General features: G+C 37.8%; 2 protein-coding genes across 4 annotated transcripts; both read left to right on the top strand.

Moving 5' to 3' along the window:
• The first annotated feature begins 208 nt into the window (after positions 1-208).
• On the top strand, positions 209-11,262 carry nr2f6b (nuclear receptor subfamily 2, group F, member 6b). 3 transcript variants are annotated; one of them, XM_067388564.1, is made up of 6 exons: positions 622-792; positions 1,611-1,771; positions 1,850-2,200; positions 4,018-4,112; positions 4,338-4,913; positions 9,545-11,262. In XM_067388564.1, the coding sequence occupies exons 3-6, from the start codon at positions 1,932-1,934 to the stop codon at positions 9,817-9,819; spliced, it is 1,215 nt and encodes a 404-aa protein (XP_067244665.1). In that variant the 5' UTR covers positions 622-792; positions 1,611-1,771; positions 1,850-1,931; the 3' UTR covers positions 9,820-11,262. The 3 variants fall into 3 exon arrangements, with proteins under 3 accessions (XP_067244664.1, XP_067244665.1, XP_067244666.1); XM_067388563.1 differs by lacking the exons at positions 622-792; positions 1,611-1,771 and adding an exon at positions 209-614; XM_067388565.1 differs by lacking the exons at positions 622-792; positions 1,611-1,771 and having other exon boundaries at positions 1,784-2,200.
• Positions 11,263-13,254: 1,992 nt separating this feature from the next.
• On the top strand, positions 13,255-19,010 carry tax1bp3 (Tax1 (human T-cell leukemia virus type I) binding protein 3). Its single transcript, XM_067387451.1, has 4 exons — positions 13,255-13,415; positions 14,346-14,465; positions 16,041-16,118; positions 18,207-19,010. Exons 1-4 carry the CDS (start codon positions 13,377-13,379, stop codon positions 18,345-18,347), a joined length of 378 nt encoding a protein of 125 aa, XP_067243552.1. The 5' UTR covers positions 13,255-13,376; the 3' UTR covers positions 18,348-19,010.
• Positions 19,011-21,679: the final 2,669 nt, after the last annotated feature.

Below are 21,679 nucleotides of genomic sequence, written 5' to 3'. Positions count from 1 at the left end.
ATGTGTTTGTTGACACTGTCCAAGCTAAAGTTTGGTCAGGAACAAGCTTTGAAAAGAAAATCTTTGGCTGCATTCTGTCATGTGATTTGATTTTAATCACGCTAACACAACTTATCATTACCTTCTGATATTGAGATCTTCACTTAGGAAGTCTTCACCATCCTAAGATGCATGCTAAGTGTACCTATGGTGATCCCTTGAGGGGTTAACCGTGTGTGTGGTAACACATTCCTGGTTGTTTGTGTAGAGTGGCTACAGCCCACTCACTGCTCTTTGACTCTATTACCCTTATAAGGCAGGCAGCACCATGGCAACCAGAGGGCTTGAATAGCAGTGTCAAATCCCTGAACACACAGACACACGCTCGCTCACCCGCCACTACTAAGAGAGAGAGAGAGAAAGAGACAGAGAACAGAGCGAGGTTTGTTGGCCAGTCACCACAGACGCTCGGGTCAGCTGTCTCTCCTGACTGTTGGATCTCATGATTTACTGATGAATGGAGAAAGGCAGGGGACGGGAAGTGGCAGACGGCTAAAAGAGCTTCGGATCAGTTCCTGGAAATGCTGAGGCCTCGGAGACCATACGGCTGGACGAACCGGCACTGACGACACAAGGTACGGAAGGACTCTCTGTCCTATTTTGTACAGAGCGTACTGAGACTTTCCTCTGCATGGCCAAAAGGTGCTTCCTTCTCTACTGTGAGAACTAAGTTGAAAGAGCATTCAGGATTGTGTTGTTTAACAACAAGAAAGACCAAGGAACTTTCTTGAACTTTGATCCTTGAGGAGCAGGGTGGGGGCTGAGTTCTGTTTATCATTACCAGGTTGCTGTCTGCTTGTTTGGCATTGTGGTTTTGTGCTGTTTGGAAATCAACTCTTCATTGAAGGAGGCAGTTTCTTTTTGGATTACATGAAGTTGAGATAATTTTATTGCTCTTTCATAGCTCAGGGGACTGGAGTTTTTCAGTTATCAAGTTCATCTCAAATGTTTCTCCTACTTAGAAAAAGTAAAAGTAGACACAAATGAGACCATTTTTAATGTGCAATTAAATCATAAAGCTATAAAATGAATGTGGATATCTCAGGTAATTTGGTCTCGGAAGATTTTTATGAGAAATGTGCGAGTTCAAAGACTTTGGTATCTTTTGGAGAAACTCTGGAGAAGACACTTATGAGATTAGAGAGATGTTCTTCTCAGCAGAAGGCTTAATCTAAAATTTGTATTTGCTCTCCTTTTAATCATATCGCCGTCTAGGAGAAACAATCAGGATACTAAGTAACCTAATTTGTGATTAGGTGATTAAAATGATTACAAATCAATCTGAACTACACTTGCAGGCTGAGTCAAACCTACCCAACTGACCTGCAATACCCTCAACGTTTCTAAACACAACGGTGTGTTTCTCAGTACTGAAGGAACTGGTTTAACTTGTTGGTTACTAGGGGGCATGTCGACTTGGTTTTCTTAGTGTAATGTCACAGTGACTGCTAGCTGAGAAGGAAGGCGTTTCATTTTATCCATGCTCATAGCTGTGCAGCATGTGGATGAGCTTGTCTTTTTCCCTGAAGTCTGGGTGCGTTTATGTGCAATTTATTGTTTCCTGTGAAAAGGGCGAGGTAAGCTGTCCAACTCTGAACTGCTCATTGAATCGAAAGGGATCTTGAGATCTTCAGAGGTTTTGTTGTTAGGGGACATGAAGAAAAGCAACAGGGATGATCGCTCCCCTGACGGAATTTTGATATGACATTGCCAGCAATAACATGTCAGCCTGGTAAGCCTTGGAGGTCTTCAGAGTCCTGTTAAACGTGTTTTTCCTCCAAGTCTGACTTGTTCGGCTTACTGTCTGCAGCTTAAAGGGATTCGCTCTGGGGCGGCTCTGAATTCTCGACGCGGGAAGGTTTCTCAAGCAGCTCCGGCTGGTGTACACAGAGATGGCCATGGTGAGCGGGGGATGGGCCAACCCCAACGGCAGCGCTAATGGACTGAGTGAGAAAGGTTACCTGCGGGGGGAGGAGGAGGGAAGCTCGCCCCGGGCAGGGAACAGTGACGTGGAAGGTGGCGAGGAGGACAAGGCCTGCGTGGTGGACTGTGTGGTCTGTGGAGACAAATCCAGCGGGAAGCACTATGGTGTTTTCACCTGCGAAGGGTGCAAGAGTTTCTTTAAAAGGAGCATCAGAAGGAACCTCAACTACACCTGCAGGTGAGAAACACAGATGCATTATCCTTCACACCATCTTCCATTGTTTAGCAAACAAGTTTGTGTTTTCCAACTCCCCTTAAATGATTTGTGATTGGTCAGACACAACAGCCAATCACAGGTTCAGTTTCCAGATGCAGCTCAGCAAAGGAATTTGGCTGAACTTTCTGTGAACTCTGTTAACCCCTTATACTGATATTTAAATTAGTGTATGTACGTGAACATTTACATATTTGTGAATCAGAGCCTGTAATAAAGGAGATGAATAAATAAAGTAATCATGTTAATCAATTTTAAGAGATTCTGAAGTGTGGATACAATGAACACTTTTTAAATGGCAGTGAAGCGACGCAACTGTCTGGTAGGTCACATGACAATGACAACATGGTGGATGTAGTACATCCGGATTACATCCAGACTACACATATTCATACTATATAGAACATACTTTTTATTAATAAATAATTACTTATTTAAAATAAACACCTACTCAAGAAAGTTTGCGATGTCGGTCACAGCCGAGCTTTTTCATTGATGAGTGCTCATACTGACAACGACAAGTCATTTTCAGCTTAAATTTTTAGGTGAAAGGTGTAACAGAAATTGCAACAAAGTTGAGCAGAGTTTAAATGTACAACAGCGTAACCAACAGTTAATTAACCACCTGTCCCTGAAACCTGAGTTTTTGTCCTAACCAACTGCGACCGTGACAGAGCATTTTGCTGGTTGCATTGTTTTTTTTGTTTTATATCTGCACCGCTGCCATGATTAGATCTGCCCACTAATGATCTCATTGGTATAAAGTCCTGCTCCACATAACTGTCAGTGTCAAACATTAGACATTTTTGATTGGAAGTGATTGTTTTGCTTCGAGCACGATGTGACATTTCATTTCCACAAAAATACCCAGCCATTACAGCTGAATGTTGCACAAATATACATGGCTGTCGAAACACAATTGTGCATGTTGTGTTATAATTGGTCTCTTACAGCAGATCTAACATTAGCCCTGCTGCCATGGGAACTTTAGGAATGAATGAACAGTACTGTGTCCTTTGCGTTTGTGCCAAGGTTATGCGACTGATAATTTACCTGAGAATCACTTGAGAGCTCTTCGCACATGACAGCTCACGAAGGACAGAGATTAATTCACAAAAATGACCAATACATTCAGGTTTATGGTGGATTATAACCTGCAAGCAAAATATTTTTAGTAATTAGTGTGTTTTTCCATTAGCTTTAGAATTTTTTTGTCTTTTGAACATTAACAAACTGGGGCCTGAAAACTCAAACTTTAAAAAATAGGGATTCAAAATGCAGGTTTTTCAAAAGGATACCATTATCATCTCTACGTAAACTACAAAAATGCGAAATTGTGAAAACAGTGACGTCACGCATATATGTACTATGTGTTCAGTCTATTGTCGTGTAGTGTTTCTTTACAAAGTGACACTGCCAACTACTGGCCTGGCATGCGTAATACAGCGTTTTTAGTTGTTTTCGTGCATCCGTTTTGACAATGTTGTCGTCTGTACGCGAAAAACTTTTTTAGTACATCTTTATCGTGTAAATGTACCCCAAGCAGAGATTTCAATAATATTTAGGGAAAATATGATTACATTTTATTTAATTAAGGATTTGATCTTGTTGTAATCATGCAACATTACAAAACTAATCAAACCTGTAAATAGTGATGTTCACACATATTTGCAGTTTCACTGTTTATTTGAACGCTCATTACCTTTTGAAAAGTGATAAATCTTAATTGTTCATTATCTCATGTACTATCTTGACTCAAATGTATTTAAATACCTTCACAGGTCGAACAGAGAGTGTCAAATTGACCAGCACCACCGTAATCAGTGTCAGTACTGCCGTTTGAAGAAGTGTTTCCGGGTCGGTATGAGGAAAGAAGGTCAGCAAACCAGTAGTCGACTAATATGTATATATGTAATGTAACATTCTGCATATTCTTGTTTATTTATATTAAATATCTGACTGTGTTGTCCTGAACAAACAATTTCCTACATAACTTTATTAGATTCATGTTACTTGCCTCATTGGAATAGGAAGTTATTTGTTTATAATCATTATACTGATGTTTCCTTTCTCTCTGTTTTGTTTTTCTTTTATTTTCCAGCGGTTCAGCGTGGTCGAATTCCTCCCTCCCACGCAGGCATCAGCCCAGCCTCCATAGTTGGAGCAGGTGGTGATGTTGGAGGAGGTCCGGGCATGGGTGCTGATTTCTTCAATGGTCAGCCAGTGTCTGAACTCATCTCTCAGCTGCTGAGAGCAGAGCCATACCCCAACAGCCGCTATGGAGCCCAATGCGGCCAGCAGCTCCCAGGAGCCAACAGCTCAATCATGGGGATTGACAATATATGTGAGCTGGCAGCCCGACTGCTCTTCAGTACCATAGAGTGGGCCCGGAATATCCCATACTTTCCTGACCTGCCCGTGTCGGAGCAGGTGGCCCTTCTGAGGCTCAGCTGGAGTGAACTGTTCATCCTGAATGCAGCTCAATCGGCTCTGCCACTGCACACGGCCCCCCTACTAGCAGCTGCTGGTTTTCACTCCTCCCCCATGCCCGCTGACCGCGTCGTTTCCTTCATGGACCAGGTGCGGGTCTTCCAGGACCAGGTGGACAAGCTGGCACGACTGCAGGTGGATTCTGCTGAATACAGCTGTCTGAAAGCCATTGCTCTGTTCTCACCAGGTGAGTGGTGAACCTATGTTAGAAATGTATTCCAAAAGTACAGTCTTGTAGAATTCTCACCCAATCAATATTTAACTAGATATTCATAGAAATGCAATTACTACTGTTCATACTCAGGGATACACATTTGAATTACCTCGTTGAGACTCATCCTACACTATTTGTACACAGATATTGTCTTGGAGGAGAGTACCATTACATTGCAGGTTATCAAACATTTTCGCCTGCCAGACGGAACAAAATCCCATAGACACATTCAAAAGGCATATAGCCACGTCTATAACTATCACAGAAACTTGGGCTTTTGGGGTGAAATATTTTTACTTAAGTAACCACATAGAAAGCCCCTGAACACCCTAGAAACTGCATAGCTACTTGCTTAAAACCACTATGAACATTTTTACCTACATAGAAAATTAGTAAAACTGCTCAGAACATCTTAGTAAATGCTTAGCAATCTGCTAAAACCACTCAGAACACCTTAACAGCATAGTGCATTAACCAGTCAGAACATGTTGGTACAGTATATATTTAGTAACAGGCTAAAATCAATCAAAAAACATAGCAAAATGCTAAACCTTTCAGAACAGGTTAACGCATAGAAACATCAGAATATGTTAGTAAAGGCTCGGCAACATGTTAAAACTTCTCTGAACACATTAATGCATAGCGACATGCTAAAATCACTCAGAACATGTTAGTAAAGGCATAGGAACACGCTAAAACCCCTCAGAACACGTTAGTAAAGGCATAACAACATGCTTTCTTAGAACACATTAATGCATAGCAACATGCAAAAATCAATCAGAATATGTCAGTAGGGGCATAGCAATATGCTAAACTCCTCAGTACACATTAGTACAGGCATAGCAACATGCTAAAATCACTCTGAACATGTTAGTAAATGCATATGAACACGCTAACCTCCCTCAGAACCCTTTAGTAAAGGCATAACAACATGCTAAAACCTCTCAGAACACATTAATGCATAGCAACATGCTAAAATCAATCAGAACATGTTAGTAAGGCCATATCAACATGTTAAACCCCTCAGAACACATTAGTACAGGCATGGCAACAATGCTAAAACTTCAAATAAAAAGTTAAAATCACTCTGAACATGTTACTGAAGGCATAGGAACATGCTAAAACTTCTCAGAACACATTATCACATAGCAACATGCTTAAAACACTCAGAACATGTTAGTAAGGGCATAGCAACATGCTAAAATCACTCTGAACATGTTAGTGAAGGCATGGGAACATGCTAAAACTTCTCAGAACACATTATCACATAGCAACATGCTTAAAACACTCAGAACATGTTAGTAAGGACATAGCAACATGCTAAAATCAACCAGAACATGTTAGTAAGGGCATAACAACATGCTAAAATCACTCTGAACATGTTAGTGAAGGCATGGGAACATGCTAAAACTTCTCAGAACACATTAACGCATAGCAATATAAAAACGCATAGCAACATGCTAAAATCACTCTGAACATGTTGGTAAAGGCATAGGAGCATGCTAAACCTCCTCAAAACACGTTAGTAAAGGCATAATAACATGCTAAAACCTCTCAGAACACATTAATACATAGCAACATGCTAAAATCAATCAGAACATGTTAGTAAGGGCATAGCAACATGCTCGTACAGGCATAGCAACGTGCTAAAACTCAAAGAAAAAGTTAAGGCATTGCAACATGTTAAAATCACTCTGAACATGTTAGTGAAGGCATAGGAACATGCTAAAACTTCTCAGAACACATTAACGCATAGCAACATAAAAACGCATAGCAACATGCTAAAATCACTCTGAACATGTTGGTAAAGGCATAGGAGCATGCTAAACCTCCTCAAAACACGTTAGTACAGGCATAATAACATGCTAAAACCTCTCAGAACACATTAATACATAGCAACATGCTAAAATCAATCAGAACATGTTAGTAAGGGCATAGCAACATGCTAAAATCACTCTGAACATGTTAGTAAGGGCATAGCAACATGCTTAAAACACTCAGAACATGTTAGTAAGGGCATAGCAACATGCTAAAATCACTCTGAACATGTTAGTAAGGGCATAGCAACATGCTTAAAACACTCAGAACATGTTAGTAAGGGCATAACAGCATGCTAAAATCAATCAGAACATGTTAGTAAGGGCTTAGCAACATGCTAAAATCACTCTGAACATGTTAGTAAGGGCATAGCAACATGCTAAAATCACTCTGAACATGTTAGTAAGGGCATAGCAACATGCTTAAAACACTCAGAACATGTTAGTAAGGGCATAGCAAAATGCTAAAATCAATCAGAACATGTTAGTAAGGGCATAGCAACATGCTAAAATCACTCTGAACATGTTAGTAAGGGCATAGCAACATGCTTAAAACACTCAGAACATGTTAGTAAGGGCATAGCAAAATGCTAAAATCAATCAGAACATGTTAGTAAGGGCATAGCAACATGCTAAAATCACTCTGAACATGTTAGTAAGGGCATAGCAACATGCTTAAAACACTCAGAACATGTTAGTAAGGGCATAGCAAACATGCTAAAATCAATCAGAACATGTTATTAAGGGCATAGGAACATGCTAAACCCCTCAGAACACATTAGTACAGGCATAGCAACATAAAAACGCATAGCAACATGCTAAAATCACTCTGAACATGTTGGTAAAGGCATAGGAGCATGCTAAACCTCCTCAAAACACGTTAGTAAAGGCATAATAACATGCTAAAACCTCTCAGAACACATTAATACATAGCAACATGCTAAAATCAATCAGAACATGTTAGTAAGGGCATAGCAACATGCTAAAATCACTCTGAACATGTTAGTAAGGGCATAGCAACATGCTTAAAACACTCAGAACATGTTAGTAAGGGCATAGCAACATGCTAAAATCACTCTGAACATGTTAGTAAGGGCATAGCAACATGCTTAAAACACTCAGAACATGTTAGTAAGGGCATAACAGCATGCTAAAATCAATCAGAACATGTTAGTAAGGGCTTAGCAACATGCTAAAATCACTGAACATGTTAGTAAGGGCATAGCAAAATGCTAAAATCACTCTGAACATGTTAGTAAGGGCATAGCAACATGCTAAAATCACTCTGAACATGTTAGCAAGGGCATAGCAACATGCTTAAAACACTCAGAACATGTTAGTAAGGGCATAGCAAAATGCTAAAATCAATCAGAACATGTTATAAGGGCATAGCAACATGCTAAAATCACTCTGAACATGTTAGTAAGGGCATAGCAACATGCTTAAAACACTCAGAACATGTTAGTAAGGGCATAGCAAACATGCTAAAATCAATTAGAACATGTTATTAAGGGCATAGGAACATGCTAAACCCCTCAGAACACATTAGTACAGGCATAGCAACATAAAAACGCATAAAAACATGCTAAAATCACTCTGAACATGTTAGTAAGGGCATAGCAACATGTTAAAATCAATCAGAACATGTTAGTAAGGGCATAACAACATGCTAAAATCAATCAGAACATGTTAGTAAGGGCATAGCAACATGCTAAAATCCCTCTGAACATGTTAGTAAGGGCATAGCAACATGCTAAAATCACTCTGAACATGTTAGCGAAGGCATAGGAACATGCTAAAACTTCTCAGAACACATTAACGCATAGCAAAATGCTTAAAACACTCAGAACATGTTAGTAAGGGCATAGCAACATGCTAAAATCAATCAGAACATGTTAGTAAAGGCATAGCAAAATGTTAAAATCAATCAGAACATGTTAGTAAGGGCATAGCAACATGCTAAAATGACTCTGAACATGTTAGTAAGGGCATAGCAACATGCAAAAATCAATCAGAACATGTTAGTAAGGGCATAGCAACATGCTAAAATCAATCAGAACATGTTAGTAAGGGCATAGCAACATGCTAAAATCACTGTGAACATGTTAGCGAAGGCATAGGAACATGCTAAAACTTCTCAGAACACATTAACTCATAGCAACATGCTAAAATCAATCAGAACATGTTAGTAAGGGCATAGCAACATGCTAAAATCAATCAGAACATGTTAGTAAAGGCATAGCAACATGCTAAAATCAATCAGAACATGTTATTAAGGGCATAGGAACATGCTAAACCCCTCAGAACACATTAGTACAGGCATAGCAACATAAAAACGCATAGCAACATGCTAAAATCACTCAGAACATGCTAGTAAAAACATAGCAACATGCTAAAACTTCTCAGAACACATTAACACATAGCAACATGTTTAAAACACTCAGAACATGTCAGTAAGGGCATAGTAACATGCTAAAACATGGAAGAACATGTTAATGCATATCTATGTGCAAAAACCATTCAGAACACCTTAGTGGCAGCAAGTTTTGCACCAGTAAATGCCACTCTTCACAAACTGTAAAATTCTATTTAGTTTGTAAAAAGGCAAGTCAAATTTTAGTTTTCTAGGAAGTTGTTTGCAGATAAAAAGTAAAGAGGCCCAGTCAGGCCAAGTGTTTCTCTGAAACACATCTTTGAAAAAGAGAAAATAACATTTCCAAATGTCCATTGTGCTTGCTGTGTACTGTTGTTTCACTTCCAGTGTTGTAAACTCTCTGTTCCCTGCAGACGCATGTGGGCTGTCAGATCCGGCGCACATCGAGAGCCTGCAGGAGAAAGCACAGGTGGCCCTGACCGAGTACGAGCGCATGCAGTATCCGGGTCAGCCCCAGCGCTTCGGCCGACTCCTGTTGCGACTGCCTGCCCTGAGAGCCGTTCCCGCCAACCTCATCTCTCAACTTTTCTTTATGCGGCTGGTAGGCAAGACGCCAATCGAGACGCTTATCCGGGACATGCAGCTCTCTGGAAGCTCCATCAGCTGGCCATACGCACCTGGACAGTAGATGAACAATCAGAGAACTTGTTCCCATGTCCCGTCTCAGGCTGCTCCTGTGATTCCACAGTAACTGTGTGGATAGATGTAGTGTTGCTGGTTTTGTTGATTGTGTATATACTGTATGACTAAAAGATTCTGTTCCTATGCAGTTAAATTGAGCCATCCAGTACCAGGATACCTCATGTTTCACATCATGAGCATCAACAAATTCTGTCAAAAACATTTGACAAGATGAATGATAAAACAAGGACTGATTATGAAGAAGTCAGCTGATATGTGACACAGATCCAAAGCTTTAAAGAAGAGTTTGTAATACCTTCTTTTTGAGAGCATAGTGAACTAGTGTAGATGTACATTAAGAATCTTTGTAACAGGCTGCATAAAAATGTTGGGATATATACTTGAAAAATCAATGGTGAACAGTCAATGGCTATGTTTAGAACGGAATACTAGCATACTGCAAACTAGGGATGTGCCCGAAGCTGAATATGTTCAGAAAGGAAATTACATTCTACAGAGCCCCTAACATGGTGATGGGAAAAATTTGATTTTAATGCTTTTGCGTTCCATCTCAATAATATTGTATACTTAATATGCTATCAATATGCAGGGTATCGAAATCACTTTTGAATGTGTGCTCACTTTTTACTTTCAAATTTGCCTTCACGCATACTCTATGTAAAGGGAGCGGCGGTACTGACCACACATTTTACAAGATAATATGTTTGTCAATGATGCTCAGGATCTGTTGCACACCAAATCGTCTGACATCGTCCTGTCAGTCATCTCTCCTTACTATCTTCACATGATAAGTACAATCTGTGATATAACCAACTACTGCAGCAAGCCTTCCCCCTTTAGGGACTCCGTAGAATGCGTCACTCATTTTTCCGTGCCTTTCTGAATTCGGATTTAGGCCTTGGGCACATCTCTACTGCAAACTGCACACTACTGTATACTGCTTTATATTGAATACTATGTGAAACAGTATGAAATATGCAACCTACATGTTCTGAACAGTACTATGCTACATTTTTGTCACATGACCTCATCATATTGCATGTTTATCATATAAATATGATACACTGCATTGTGGGATACAGTATTCAGTGCAGTGTGTTCTGGTTGTGTACTGCATATGTTGGCAAATGGCCATCCAGGTATTACACACTATGCACATTATACATACTAGGCCTACTAAGAAATATGAAGAGTAGTATGGTAGTATGCTACTCCAAACATAGACCATGTCTTGTCCTTTTTAAACAGATTTAGTGAGTTTTTCATTGGGGTGGAAAAATGGTACAAAGTTTTACATTGCTGACTGTGGGAAGTATTGAGTATTTTTGCATACTAAAAAAATGAATGATAAATAAATAAGCTCTTATGTAAGAAGACCGTTGCATTTTCAGATGTGTATTGAAAAATGTCAAATAAACAAACTGCTAAAAATATAAAAGGATATTTGGTCCAACTTTTCATCTGAATTTTATGAATACTGTATTTCCGTGATTAGTGAAACTATGTGAAATCTATTCATTTGCTTTACTATACTTACAGGTTTCATAAAAGCATACCCTTTTGAAGAAGTACAAGTACTTATTATGGAAATAATATAATTTAAAAATATGATTTAGCGCAAACTGAATGTAGTGTTTTCAGACAACTGCATGTTACTTGTAATTCTAAAATCAAGTATGTGCTTTAGTATGTTAGTCAACACATCAAAATAAGTGTAGTTACTTATTTAAAGTATGACAAAATTTTATTAAAACATAGTTATTTAATATTTACTTTAAAGTGAAACTTTATTACAAAGTGCACATTTTTCAAATGTGTGTGTTAAACATTTATGAAAGTGTGCTCTCTTTAAAGGATTGGTTCACTTTCAAATTAAATTTTCCTGATAATTTACTCACCCCCATGTTATCCAAGATGTTCATGTCTTTCTTTCTCCAGTCGAAAAGAAATTAAGATTTTTGATGAAAACATTCCAGGATTTTTCTCCTTATAGTGGACTTAAATGGAGCCCAAACGGCTGAAGGTCAAAATTACAGTTTACAGCGATCCCAGACGAGAAATAAGGGTCTTATCTAGAGAAACCATCGCTCATTTTCTAAAAAATATGTAAAAAATTATGTTTTAACCATAAATGCTCATCTTGAACTAGCTCTCTTCTTCTTCTCTATTTGAATTCCAGCTGTGTAGACACTGCTAAGTTTATTACTGCCCTCCACAGCTCAAAGTTAAATTGACATATAAAGTATTCTAGTGCAAGTATATACCAATTAGTTCAAACTTTGACCTGAGGAGGGCAGTAATACACTTAGCAATGTCTACACTGCCAGAATTCTAATAGAGAAGAGAGCTAGTTCAAGATGATCATTTATTGTTAAAACTTATATATATATATATATATATATATATATATATATATATATAATTATTTTATTATTTTTTTAAGAAAATGATGATGATGGTTTCTCTAGATAAGACCCTTATTCCTCGTCTGGGATCGTGTACAACGCTTTGAGCTGCACTGAAACTGTAATTTTGACCTTCAACTGTTTGGAGGCCATTTAAGTCCACTATAAGGAGAAAAATCCTGGAATGGAATGCTTCATTTCTTTTCAACTGAAGAAAGAAAGACATGAACATCTTGGATGACATGGGGGTGAGTAAATTATCAGGAAAAGTTTAATTAGAAATTGAACTAATCCTTTAAGTACTCTTAAGTCGTTTATAGCAAATATAGTATGTTTTATAAAAAATACACTTCTAAGATTTGAAGTACACTACAAGTGCAGATTCAGTATTTGTTTTTCACAAGGAAAATTTTTCAAAGTAATTTAGAATACATTCATAAATTTGTAGTCCATTAAGTGAGGAAAAACAAAGTTCCTTTATAAAAATTCTCAAGTCATACTACACTGTCTTTTGAAGGTTTTCCAAATATTAATAATTGAAAATTAAACTTAGGTTTACTTCTTTTTTATTTAATAATAATAAGTTGAGACTTTTTCTTCATTATGGTCACAAGATAATTACACCACCTTGTTATTTTTTACTTTTCATCCATAAAAAATCTGAAATTTAAATGATGATCATATCACTTTATGATAATCATACCACCCACCTGCTGTTTCAAATGCTGAAAAGAAAACCCTTGGCTATTTTTGGGTTTGTTGATAATGTGGCTGACTCTCACATGAATACTGATAAAGCAGCGTCATCTGCAGGTGATTCAGTGCTGGCTCTTATCAACATCATGAGAGCGAAATCAATGTTTTAGTTGTGTATAAATGCCCATTAATTAATCCCATCAACATGTACACATGCTCAACTCACAGAAGTGATTAAGTAAAGGAATGAATTAGACGAATAATACGAGAGAAGTGTAACGTAGACTTGAGGGCAGGGTGTGTGTGGTGCAGCCCAGCCCCATCATGACACACAAAGAGGAGGAATCGAACACAATCACTCACATTGTTATCAGTGAAAATCACTGAAATAAACACCCAGGAGACCCAACCGGTTATAAGTTTTTTTTTTAACGAGCAGAAAATGTCGTTCATACCCGGCCAGCCTGTCACAGCTGTTGTGGTGAGTTTGTGTTCGAGAAAGTTTTAGCATGTGAAGCTTCACTAGCATTAGTGCACTGCTTTGGTGTTTTTAATTCCGAAAATGAGTGAGAAGCGGTTAATTTAAACTTTATTTTTATTCCTAACATTAATCTATGACATTTCAGGACAGTTTAGTAAAGTTTATTTGAGTTTAAGCTAACAGTTGATATAATCGAAATAGTTAGCATGCTAGGCTAACGTTAGCCAGGGGCGAACAAAGTGAAAAACTGTTATTTATTTATTTCTCTCTCTCTCTCTCTTTTTTTTTTTTAAGATTATAAAAAAATATTGTGGGACACAATATAACAAAACCAAACTTTTTACGAGTAAAACAGACCTTATAAAATTTAACCATGGTTTTATTTGTTAAAAGTGACTTTTTTTTTTTTTTGGCAGATTGATTACCATTTGTATAACCAGTTTCACTACAAATCCCATGGTTAAACTATGGTTAGTGTGGCAAAACCATGGTTTAATGACCATGTTTTTGTTTTTTGTTTTTTTGGTTTTGGTTTTATTTGTAGTAATACCATGGTAATTTTCGTAAGGGAGAGCGAAACCAGAGAGTGTATGTGGGCTCATTGAATTACTGTTTGTACAAAGATCCAATCAATACTGAACGATGCATTTTAATTAGGGTTTAACTGTTCATTGCTATATTTAAACTGTGCTGATGTCACTCAGGTGTGGCTCCTGAGTTTTCCTCAGGTAGTGCTGCCATATATGGTCATGAACAGCTGTGCTGTAGGATGTGTCTCAAATCCTAGTGAACCACCTACCCAGACAGGATTTTTGGGCATCATTCTCAAAAAGACTGCCTATGTTGATAGCCAAGTACATTTTGAAACATAAATTCAGTGTGCCTGCTTCATAAAGACAGCTGTCTTGTGTTTTTCTCTCTCTATTTCAGCAACGAATTGAGATTCAAAAACTACGGGATGGTGATAATTTAATATTAGGATTCAGCATTGGAGGGGGAATCGACCAAGATGCAAGCCAGAATCCATTTTCTGAAGACAAGTCAGACAAGGTGAAAAATCATGTTTAATTATAATTAATTATATTAGAGTGAGGCATTTTTCCTTTCTGCTGCTGAGGTCAGTGTCTTTAAAGTGATCAGATGTCTGAAATGTTAAAGGGTTAGTTCACCCAAAAATGAATTAATTAATTACTCACCCTCATGTCGTTCCACACCCGTAAAATCTTTGCTCATCTTCAGAACACAAATTAAGATATTTTTTATTAAATCCAATGGCTCAGTGAGGCCTGCATAGGGAGCAATGACATTTCCTCTCTCAAGATCCATAAAGGTACTAAAAACATACTTAAAACAGTTCATGCAAGTTCAGTAGTTCTACCTTAATATTATAAAGCTATGAGAATACTTTTTGTGTGCCAAAAAAAAACTAAAAAATAATGACTTTTCAACAATATAGTGATAGGCCTATTTCAAAACACTGCTTCGGAGCTTTACGAATCACTGTTCCGACTCACTGATTCGATTCTTAAAGCTCCGAAGCAGTGTTTAGTCGTTATTTTGTTTTTTTTGGCACACAGAAATATTCTCATCGCTTTATAATATTAAGGTAGAACTACTGAACTCACATGAACTGATTTAAATGTGTTTTTAGTACATTAATGGATCTTGAGAGAGGAAATGTCATTGCTCCCTATGCAGGCCTCACTGAGCCATCGTATTTAATGAAGGCCTTACGGGTGTGGAACGATATGAGTGCGAGTAATAATTTACTTTTTTATTTTTGAGTGAACTAACCCTTTAACTGGGGGCGTTATCTAGTTCAGTGATCAAAATATAACTGAAATGACACGTATTATCTACGAATAAAAAAACGAAGGCAGTACATTTTTGTATGTTTTAGTTTTTATTTATTTTTGGTTCCTATCTATATTATTATTATTAATGCTATTTTTTTATTACTTCTATCCACTAAGTTTAGTTGATTTTCTTTCCTTTCTTTTTTTTATTCATATGTGCAAAACTGCATAGCGTTATCGACTTTGTGTAAACTACAAAAGTGTGAATTTGTGGAAATGGTGACGTCATTACATGTTCAGTTTATAGGCACATAATGTTTCTTTGTTTTTAGTCGTTTTCACGGATCTGTGTGAGCGGTTATTTGTACCTGAAAACTTTTAGAAATTGATTAAAGGGGTTAGAAATTTTGATTAAAGATTACAAGGGCATACGATTTTCAAAAAAATGATGTGCACTGATAAATAATTCATAATAACTGCAACTCCAACTTTCTATAAAAGAATTGTCAATTTTGGTTTCATGGTGACTTTAATTTAACATGAATAGTTAGGCTAATATGTGACTACCTTATAACAATAACAGTGTCTCTCTTGGATAATTTATAATAGTACTCTTCAGGTTACTAAGTTATCAGTGTAGCTTGCAGCCCCCTCTGTTGGTGGAAAGAATTACTACACCATTGCTCTGGTAACTAGTAGGCTATGTTGGTCAGGGTTTTTGTAGTGTATTTGTGGGTGTTTTGAACAAGCTGTAAAACAGAGACATTTCCGGGGACTTTCTGGTCACAGTAATTCAGAGGTGACCCTTGTAACTTTATGTATTTCACAGGGAATCTATGTCACACGTGTGTCTAAAGGTGGACCTGCAGAAGTGGCTGGTCTCAGGATAGGAGACAAAATTATGCAGGTGAGAGATCCAAACCTGTCATCCATGTTGTAAGAAGTTATTAGTGATGATTTCTCTTTTATTCTCCAAAACAAAACCTGATTTTATTAAATGAATCTCCACAAGAGGGAGCTGTGACATCATGTTTTTTGTCTATATTGTTGTCTATTATTTTTCCTGCAGTGGTTTCCCAAAAAATCATTACTTGCTTACTATTTTACTTTTACATGTGGTTTGAAATCGTACATCTCTCTCTCTCTCTCTCTATATTTATTTATTCATTTATTATTATTATTATTTTTTTTTTTGAAAGTAACTGAGTATTGAGGCTGTCAGACATCACAATAAATGAAAAAGCAACATAAAAGTAGTATATGACTCATGGAATATATCAAGTTTTCACAAGTTTTACTACAAATTACGTCACTGAAAATCTTTACATCTGCTCTTGGCACTGTAGTTAAAGGGTTAGTTCACCCAAAAATGAAAATTCTGTCATTTATTACTCATCCTCATGCCGTTCTACACCCGTACGACCTCCGTTAATCTTCGGAACGCAAATTAAGATTTCAACATTTTTTGTTGAAATCCGATGTCTCCGTAAGGCCTGCATAGGGAGCAATGACATTTCCTCTCTCAAGATCCATTAATGTACTAAAAACATATTTAAATCAGTTCATGTGAGTACAGTGGTTCAATATTAATATTTTAAAGCGGCGAGAATATTTTTGGTGCGCCTTATATAGTGATGCACTGCTTCATGAATCAGCGGTTCGGAGCGGCAAAGTCACATGATTTCAGCAGTTTGACACGCGATCCGAATCATGATTCGATACACTGATTCATTTATGCTCCGAAGCTTCATGAAGCAGTGTTTTGAAATCGGCCATCACTATATAAGTCGTTATTTTGTTTTTTTCGGCACACCTAAAATATTCTCATCGCTTTATAATATTAATATTGAACCACTGTACTCACATGAACTGATTTAAATGTTTTTAGTACATTAATGGATCTTGAGAGAGGAAATGTCATTGCTGGCTATGGAGGCCTCACTGAGCCATCGGATTTCATCAAAAACATCTTAATTTGTCTTCTGAAGATGAACAAAGGTTATATGGGTGTGGAACGGCATGAGGGTGCGTAATTCTGTCATTTATTTTCATTTTTGGGTGAACTAAACTAACTCTTTAAAAGTTAACAAGAGAAATAATGTCCTATTTTGTTAAATTTTCCTTTGTTCTAAATTGTTCTAGAACACTTTTATAGAGCTTTGTCATTTATTTGTCAAATACTTGCCCTTTTTACAATGTCTTATGTATGTTACTTATTTTAAAGAGAACCTGTTAATATTTTTTACATTTATATCTTATTCTTTATAGCACAAAGTCCACTACAAAGGGAGTTATTCTCTATATCATTAAGCACTGTTTCTAAACTCTCTAAAATTGCCTCGTTTGCAGTCTTGAGTTTCTTCTGGGAATATACATATCACAATATTCCTCATTAAATAATTCCTGCCCAAGGTGGGGCCTGGCTTAGTTACATTAGTTGTGTTTTGAAACTCATGTTATGGTAAGGGCTGTGACATTTCTTAATCATGCTTGATGCAGTTGACCAATCACAACACACTAGTCCAGCCGACCTGTTAGAGCACAATGCACTGTTCGGAGGGAGGGGTTTATAGAAACAGGAACTAAACAGAGCATTACTGACACTTTTTTTTTTTTTGAACATTCAAGCATGAAAACTTATATTAATAGACCCCAAAAACAAAATCAAAACTTTGTAAAAGGGCATAATAGGTCCTTAGTCAGGTTATTAGTTTTCACCTATTTTATGTAGTCACCCTCATGCTATTTAAAACTGGTTAGCAAATGAGTTGTAATGCTCATACGGGAAACACTAGTTTGAATCTGTCTGGCAACCTTTCAAAAGACAGTAGTTCCTTTTTTTCCAATGTAATTTTCTCTTTCTCTCTAATAAAAATGGCAAAATACCAACAATTCAATAAAAACGATGTCCTCCTGTGTATACTGTGTGTGTATAGTTGTTTATGTGGAATAAAATGTCATATTAGTTTTTGTGTGCTCTCAATGTTAATTTCAGGTGAATGGCTGGGACATGACCATGGTGACACACGATCAGGCACGAAAAAGACTCACTAAGAAGAAAGAAGATGTGGTCAGGCTTCTCATCACTAGAAAATCCCTGGAGGAAGTAGTCAGACAGTCCATGATGCAACACTAATGCAGATCTCAAACACTCGTTGAGCTAATTGAATGTATAATAAAAAACAAACAGCTTCCCTCAGCCAAAGAGTGATTCCAAAAAAACAATTTACACTCTGTATGGACTTGATCAGTCACCTGTTATAGATCATTTTGACTCTAACTGAACCACAGTGTGTGTGAATTATCACTCTTGGAGGACAATGGTTTGCATTCCATAATTTGCTACACTAATTTTCTTTTAGCTACACTTTATGCCAAATACTACACTATCTGTACTACATATACTCCTGATTGTATCATGGTGCCTGTAAACTCCATATCATTTCATTTATAGATCCCAAGGGCTATAGTGAATTGTCACCTCATTTCTCTTTGCACCTACATACACATTTTTGTAAGCCTGTTAATTAATCACTAATGACCACTAATTTCTCTTTTTACATTTTTGTAACTCTTCTTCTTATGCCTCTTTTTGTTATTAATTAAAACAATATTACCGTGGTATCTTTTGACCATGGAAAAGATGGATTTGGCACAATAGGAAACTACAGTTCTTTTTTTCTCTGTTCTTTTGATTTGAAAGTGTTTTTGATAGATTTTTTTTTTTGGCATTTTGATTGTATGAAGATATATTTTCACTTAAGCGAATAAAGGAATCTTCTAGCACATGATTTGTATGTTTTAATTGTAATTGAACTAAATGGAGTGTTCTGTGTTTCAGCTCTGATGTCTAATGAGTCTCTGATGGGCTCTTTGTTCAGGGCTGTAAATGTCTGTGTCTTCACATTAAGCTTGAAGATGGTGACATTTCAAAGCAACAAATCTATTTCCTGACCTTTTGCTGTTTGTCCAGGCAGTTTTGTACTTTAGGCTACTTTCATCTCTTTAATGTTAGCAGGCAAAGGTGAGCATGCAACCAGGTAGCTCGATGCGATTCATAAAGTGTTATAAAAGTGGGGCTGCCAATAATTATAGGGAAATGCTAGCTGTGTATTAACACATCCATGTTCTAGAGCATATTAGATACAACCATGTGATACGAATATGATATGTGATGTATGAACAGAATTACTCACATTTTTCTACAATACTCGGTTACATTTTAATCATTGTTACAGTGTAGTTATATATTTAAGGACTGAGTAATATTAATTAACAACATATACTTACTAAAAGGTAAGGATTTGATTTTGGGTTAGGTGCATGTAATTATGCATAATTTGCTGTTATTACTATGGTAAGTACATGTAACGAGGAAACTAAAAAAAAGTGTTACTCAGTACTCGTATATAAACACAAATAGTGTTCTGCTAACTATATCAAATATATGCATCAAGCTTAACTTACAGAATACTAAAATGAGATGTTTATATTGAACAAACATTTCTGTGAGCAAAGATTGATAAATTAAATATGGAATATGTTTGTCACGTGTTATTATTTCAGTTTAATTTTCATGGACTTTTAGTTTGTTGTTAGTTTGTTAGCCCCAAGTCTCCTTTGTTTTTTTTCATCCGGCTCCAATTCTTCTTCATCTTCTCCATTGTCTCTGCTGGTCCTGTCCAGCTCAATGTCTTCTTTGTTGTCACTGGTTTTGCCCAACTCGAAGTCTCCTTCATTGCTGATGGTTCCACCCAGCTCCAAGTTTTATTCTTCTTATCCTTTGTCTCTGCTGGTCCCACCCAGCTTCAGGTCTTGTTCATCACCGCTGGTTTCATCCAGATTCAAGTCTCCTTTGTCCGCCCAACTTCAAGTTTTTGTTGTCGCTGATGGTTATGACCAGCCTCCCACTCCCTCCTCCTCCAAGTAAGCCATCCAGTTCCTCAATGATGGCTTCCGACTCCTTGGCTCCTCCAGCCCGATTCAGTTAAGCGGTGCTGCGAGGCCTTGGGCCTCCCAGTCCCCAACTCCACCTTGGTGTGTTAATCCCCTGGCTCCGCTTTGGCCTCTGAGCCCACTACTCCACTTTGGCCCGTCGACCAGTCGCCTCCACCATGGCTCCTCCCCTCTATCTCCGCCTCAGTCTTCTCTCCCACTGGCTCCAACTCAGTCCACCAGCTCCACCTCAGCCACGCATCACCACGGCTCCGCCTTGGTCTCCTGGTCCTCTGGTGTCGCCTGGTCTTTCCGCCCTTCGGACTCCATTGGTTTCCGCAGTGGGGTCACCATCCTCCTGGCCAGCTTCTGGGTCCCGCTGAGGTCTCATCTGCTGCTGGCTCCCCTCTGGTCTTGTCTGCTGCCTGCCCACCTGTAGCAACTGCCAGCTCCACCATGGTCTCTTTTGCCATCGGCCCTACCTATCCCTCATCATCTGTGGGTCAGTGTAGGCATCAGGACAGTGGAGTAATGTCATGGAGTCAAGTCACATAAGTCACATATTATTACATTCAGAAATAATGTAAATAAAACAAAATGTTTACAAACACAGGTAATGATACATGAGGCAACTTTTTGAGCAATGTTGCTGGGCAATGTTGCTGTCAACCTGGTGAGACACATTGCAACTAATTGACCCTTTGCAGCGAGTTTGATAGACAAGCGATCTAACCAGTCAGAATGCCAAATCCGCCATTTTGTCTGACAAAGCAGTCAGGAGTTAGAAGATATCACCTCGGTGGTGTTAAACTTGAAAAATTGTGTATATTTACGTCTTTCCGTGTTTGAAACAACATTCATTCTCATGTTCATTCATGTTTATTTTATGTTATAAATGGACTAGTAGGAAGAGATGATCAGTTCACGAGCCTCTTGAGCTGAGGCACTACAGCGATCTGCCATGACCATGGTCACGACACATTAAAGAGCTACAAAACGGTTTTTATTGTTTGAATTTCTTAAAAAAACTACACAGTTTGAAAGCTGGAACTTTGTTTAATATCATAAGTAACCTGGTTTGTCTTGTCTGTCGACGTGTTGTCAGTGTCCTCTTTGCTCCGCAATGTATTTTTCACTGCGTGTGGTGTGACAGTGCCACGGCTTGTCTGAAAAAGCAACAGTAACTAAGGGGGGCGGGTCTTTGCGAAGGGTCAATTAGGGCAACGGACAGTTGGCAGCAACCAATCAGAGAGGAGCAAAACTATTGCCAACCCAATAAATACTTTATTAACACTTTTTAGGCACTTTATTTCAACTTTTCAAATATTTTCTTACTTTTTATTAAATATAAATGCCTTTCCAATCTGATTTGTGATAGGAAAAGGGAGAAGAGCAAGTTTGGCAAAAGGCGGATTTGAACCCGATTTGGTCACGTCAAAAGATACTTTCAGGTGGCAAACACCCTACAGCCTACCCCACTACAGACGTTAAACAGTATGTGTCTTTTAAGTATTTAACTGAAAAGATTCAATA

The sequence above is a fragment of the Chanodichthys erythropterus genome, chromosome 6 (assembly GCF_024489055.1).
Source record: "Chanodichthys erythropterus isolate Z2021 chromosome 6, ASM2448905v1, whole genome shotgun sequence".
NCBI lineage: Eukaryota > Metazoa > Chordata > Actinopteri > Cypriniformes > Xenocyprididae > Chanodichthys > Chanodichthys erythropterus.
Note: the sequence above shows the minus strand (reverse complement) of the source record. Positions and strands in the feature narration are given on the sequence as shown.

Bases quoted from the DNA above. Each gene is read 5' to 3' on its own strand.
- nr2f6b (XM_067388563.1), top strand. From the start codon at position 1,932: ATGGCCATGGTGAGCGGGGGATGGGCCAACCCCAACGGCAGCGCTAAT. The intron at 2,201-4,017 runs GTGAGAAACACA...ATACCTTCACAG, and splicing joins AACCTCAACTACACCTGCAG to GTCGAACAGAGAGTGTCAAA. The intron at 4,113-4,337 runs GTCAGCAAACCA...TTTATTTTCCAG, and splicing joins GGTCGGTATGAGGAAAGAAG to CGGTTCAGCGTGGTCGAATT.
- tax1bp3 (XM_067387451.1), top strand. From the start codon at position 13,377: ATGTCGTTCATACCCGGCCAGCCTGTCACAGCTGTTGTG. The intron at 13,416-14,345 runs GTGAGTTTGTGT...TCTCTATTTCAG, and splicing joins AGCCTGTCACAGCTGTTGTG to CAACGAATTGAGATTCAAAA. The intron at 14,466-16,040 runs GTGAAAAATCAT...TGTATTTCACAG, and splicing joins CTGAAGACAAGTCAGACAAG to GGAATCTATGTCACACGTGT.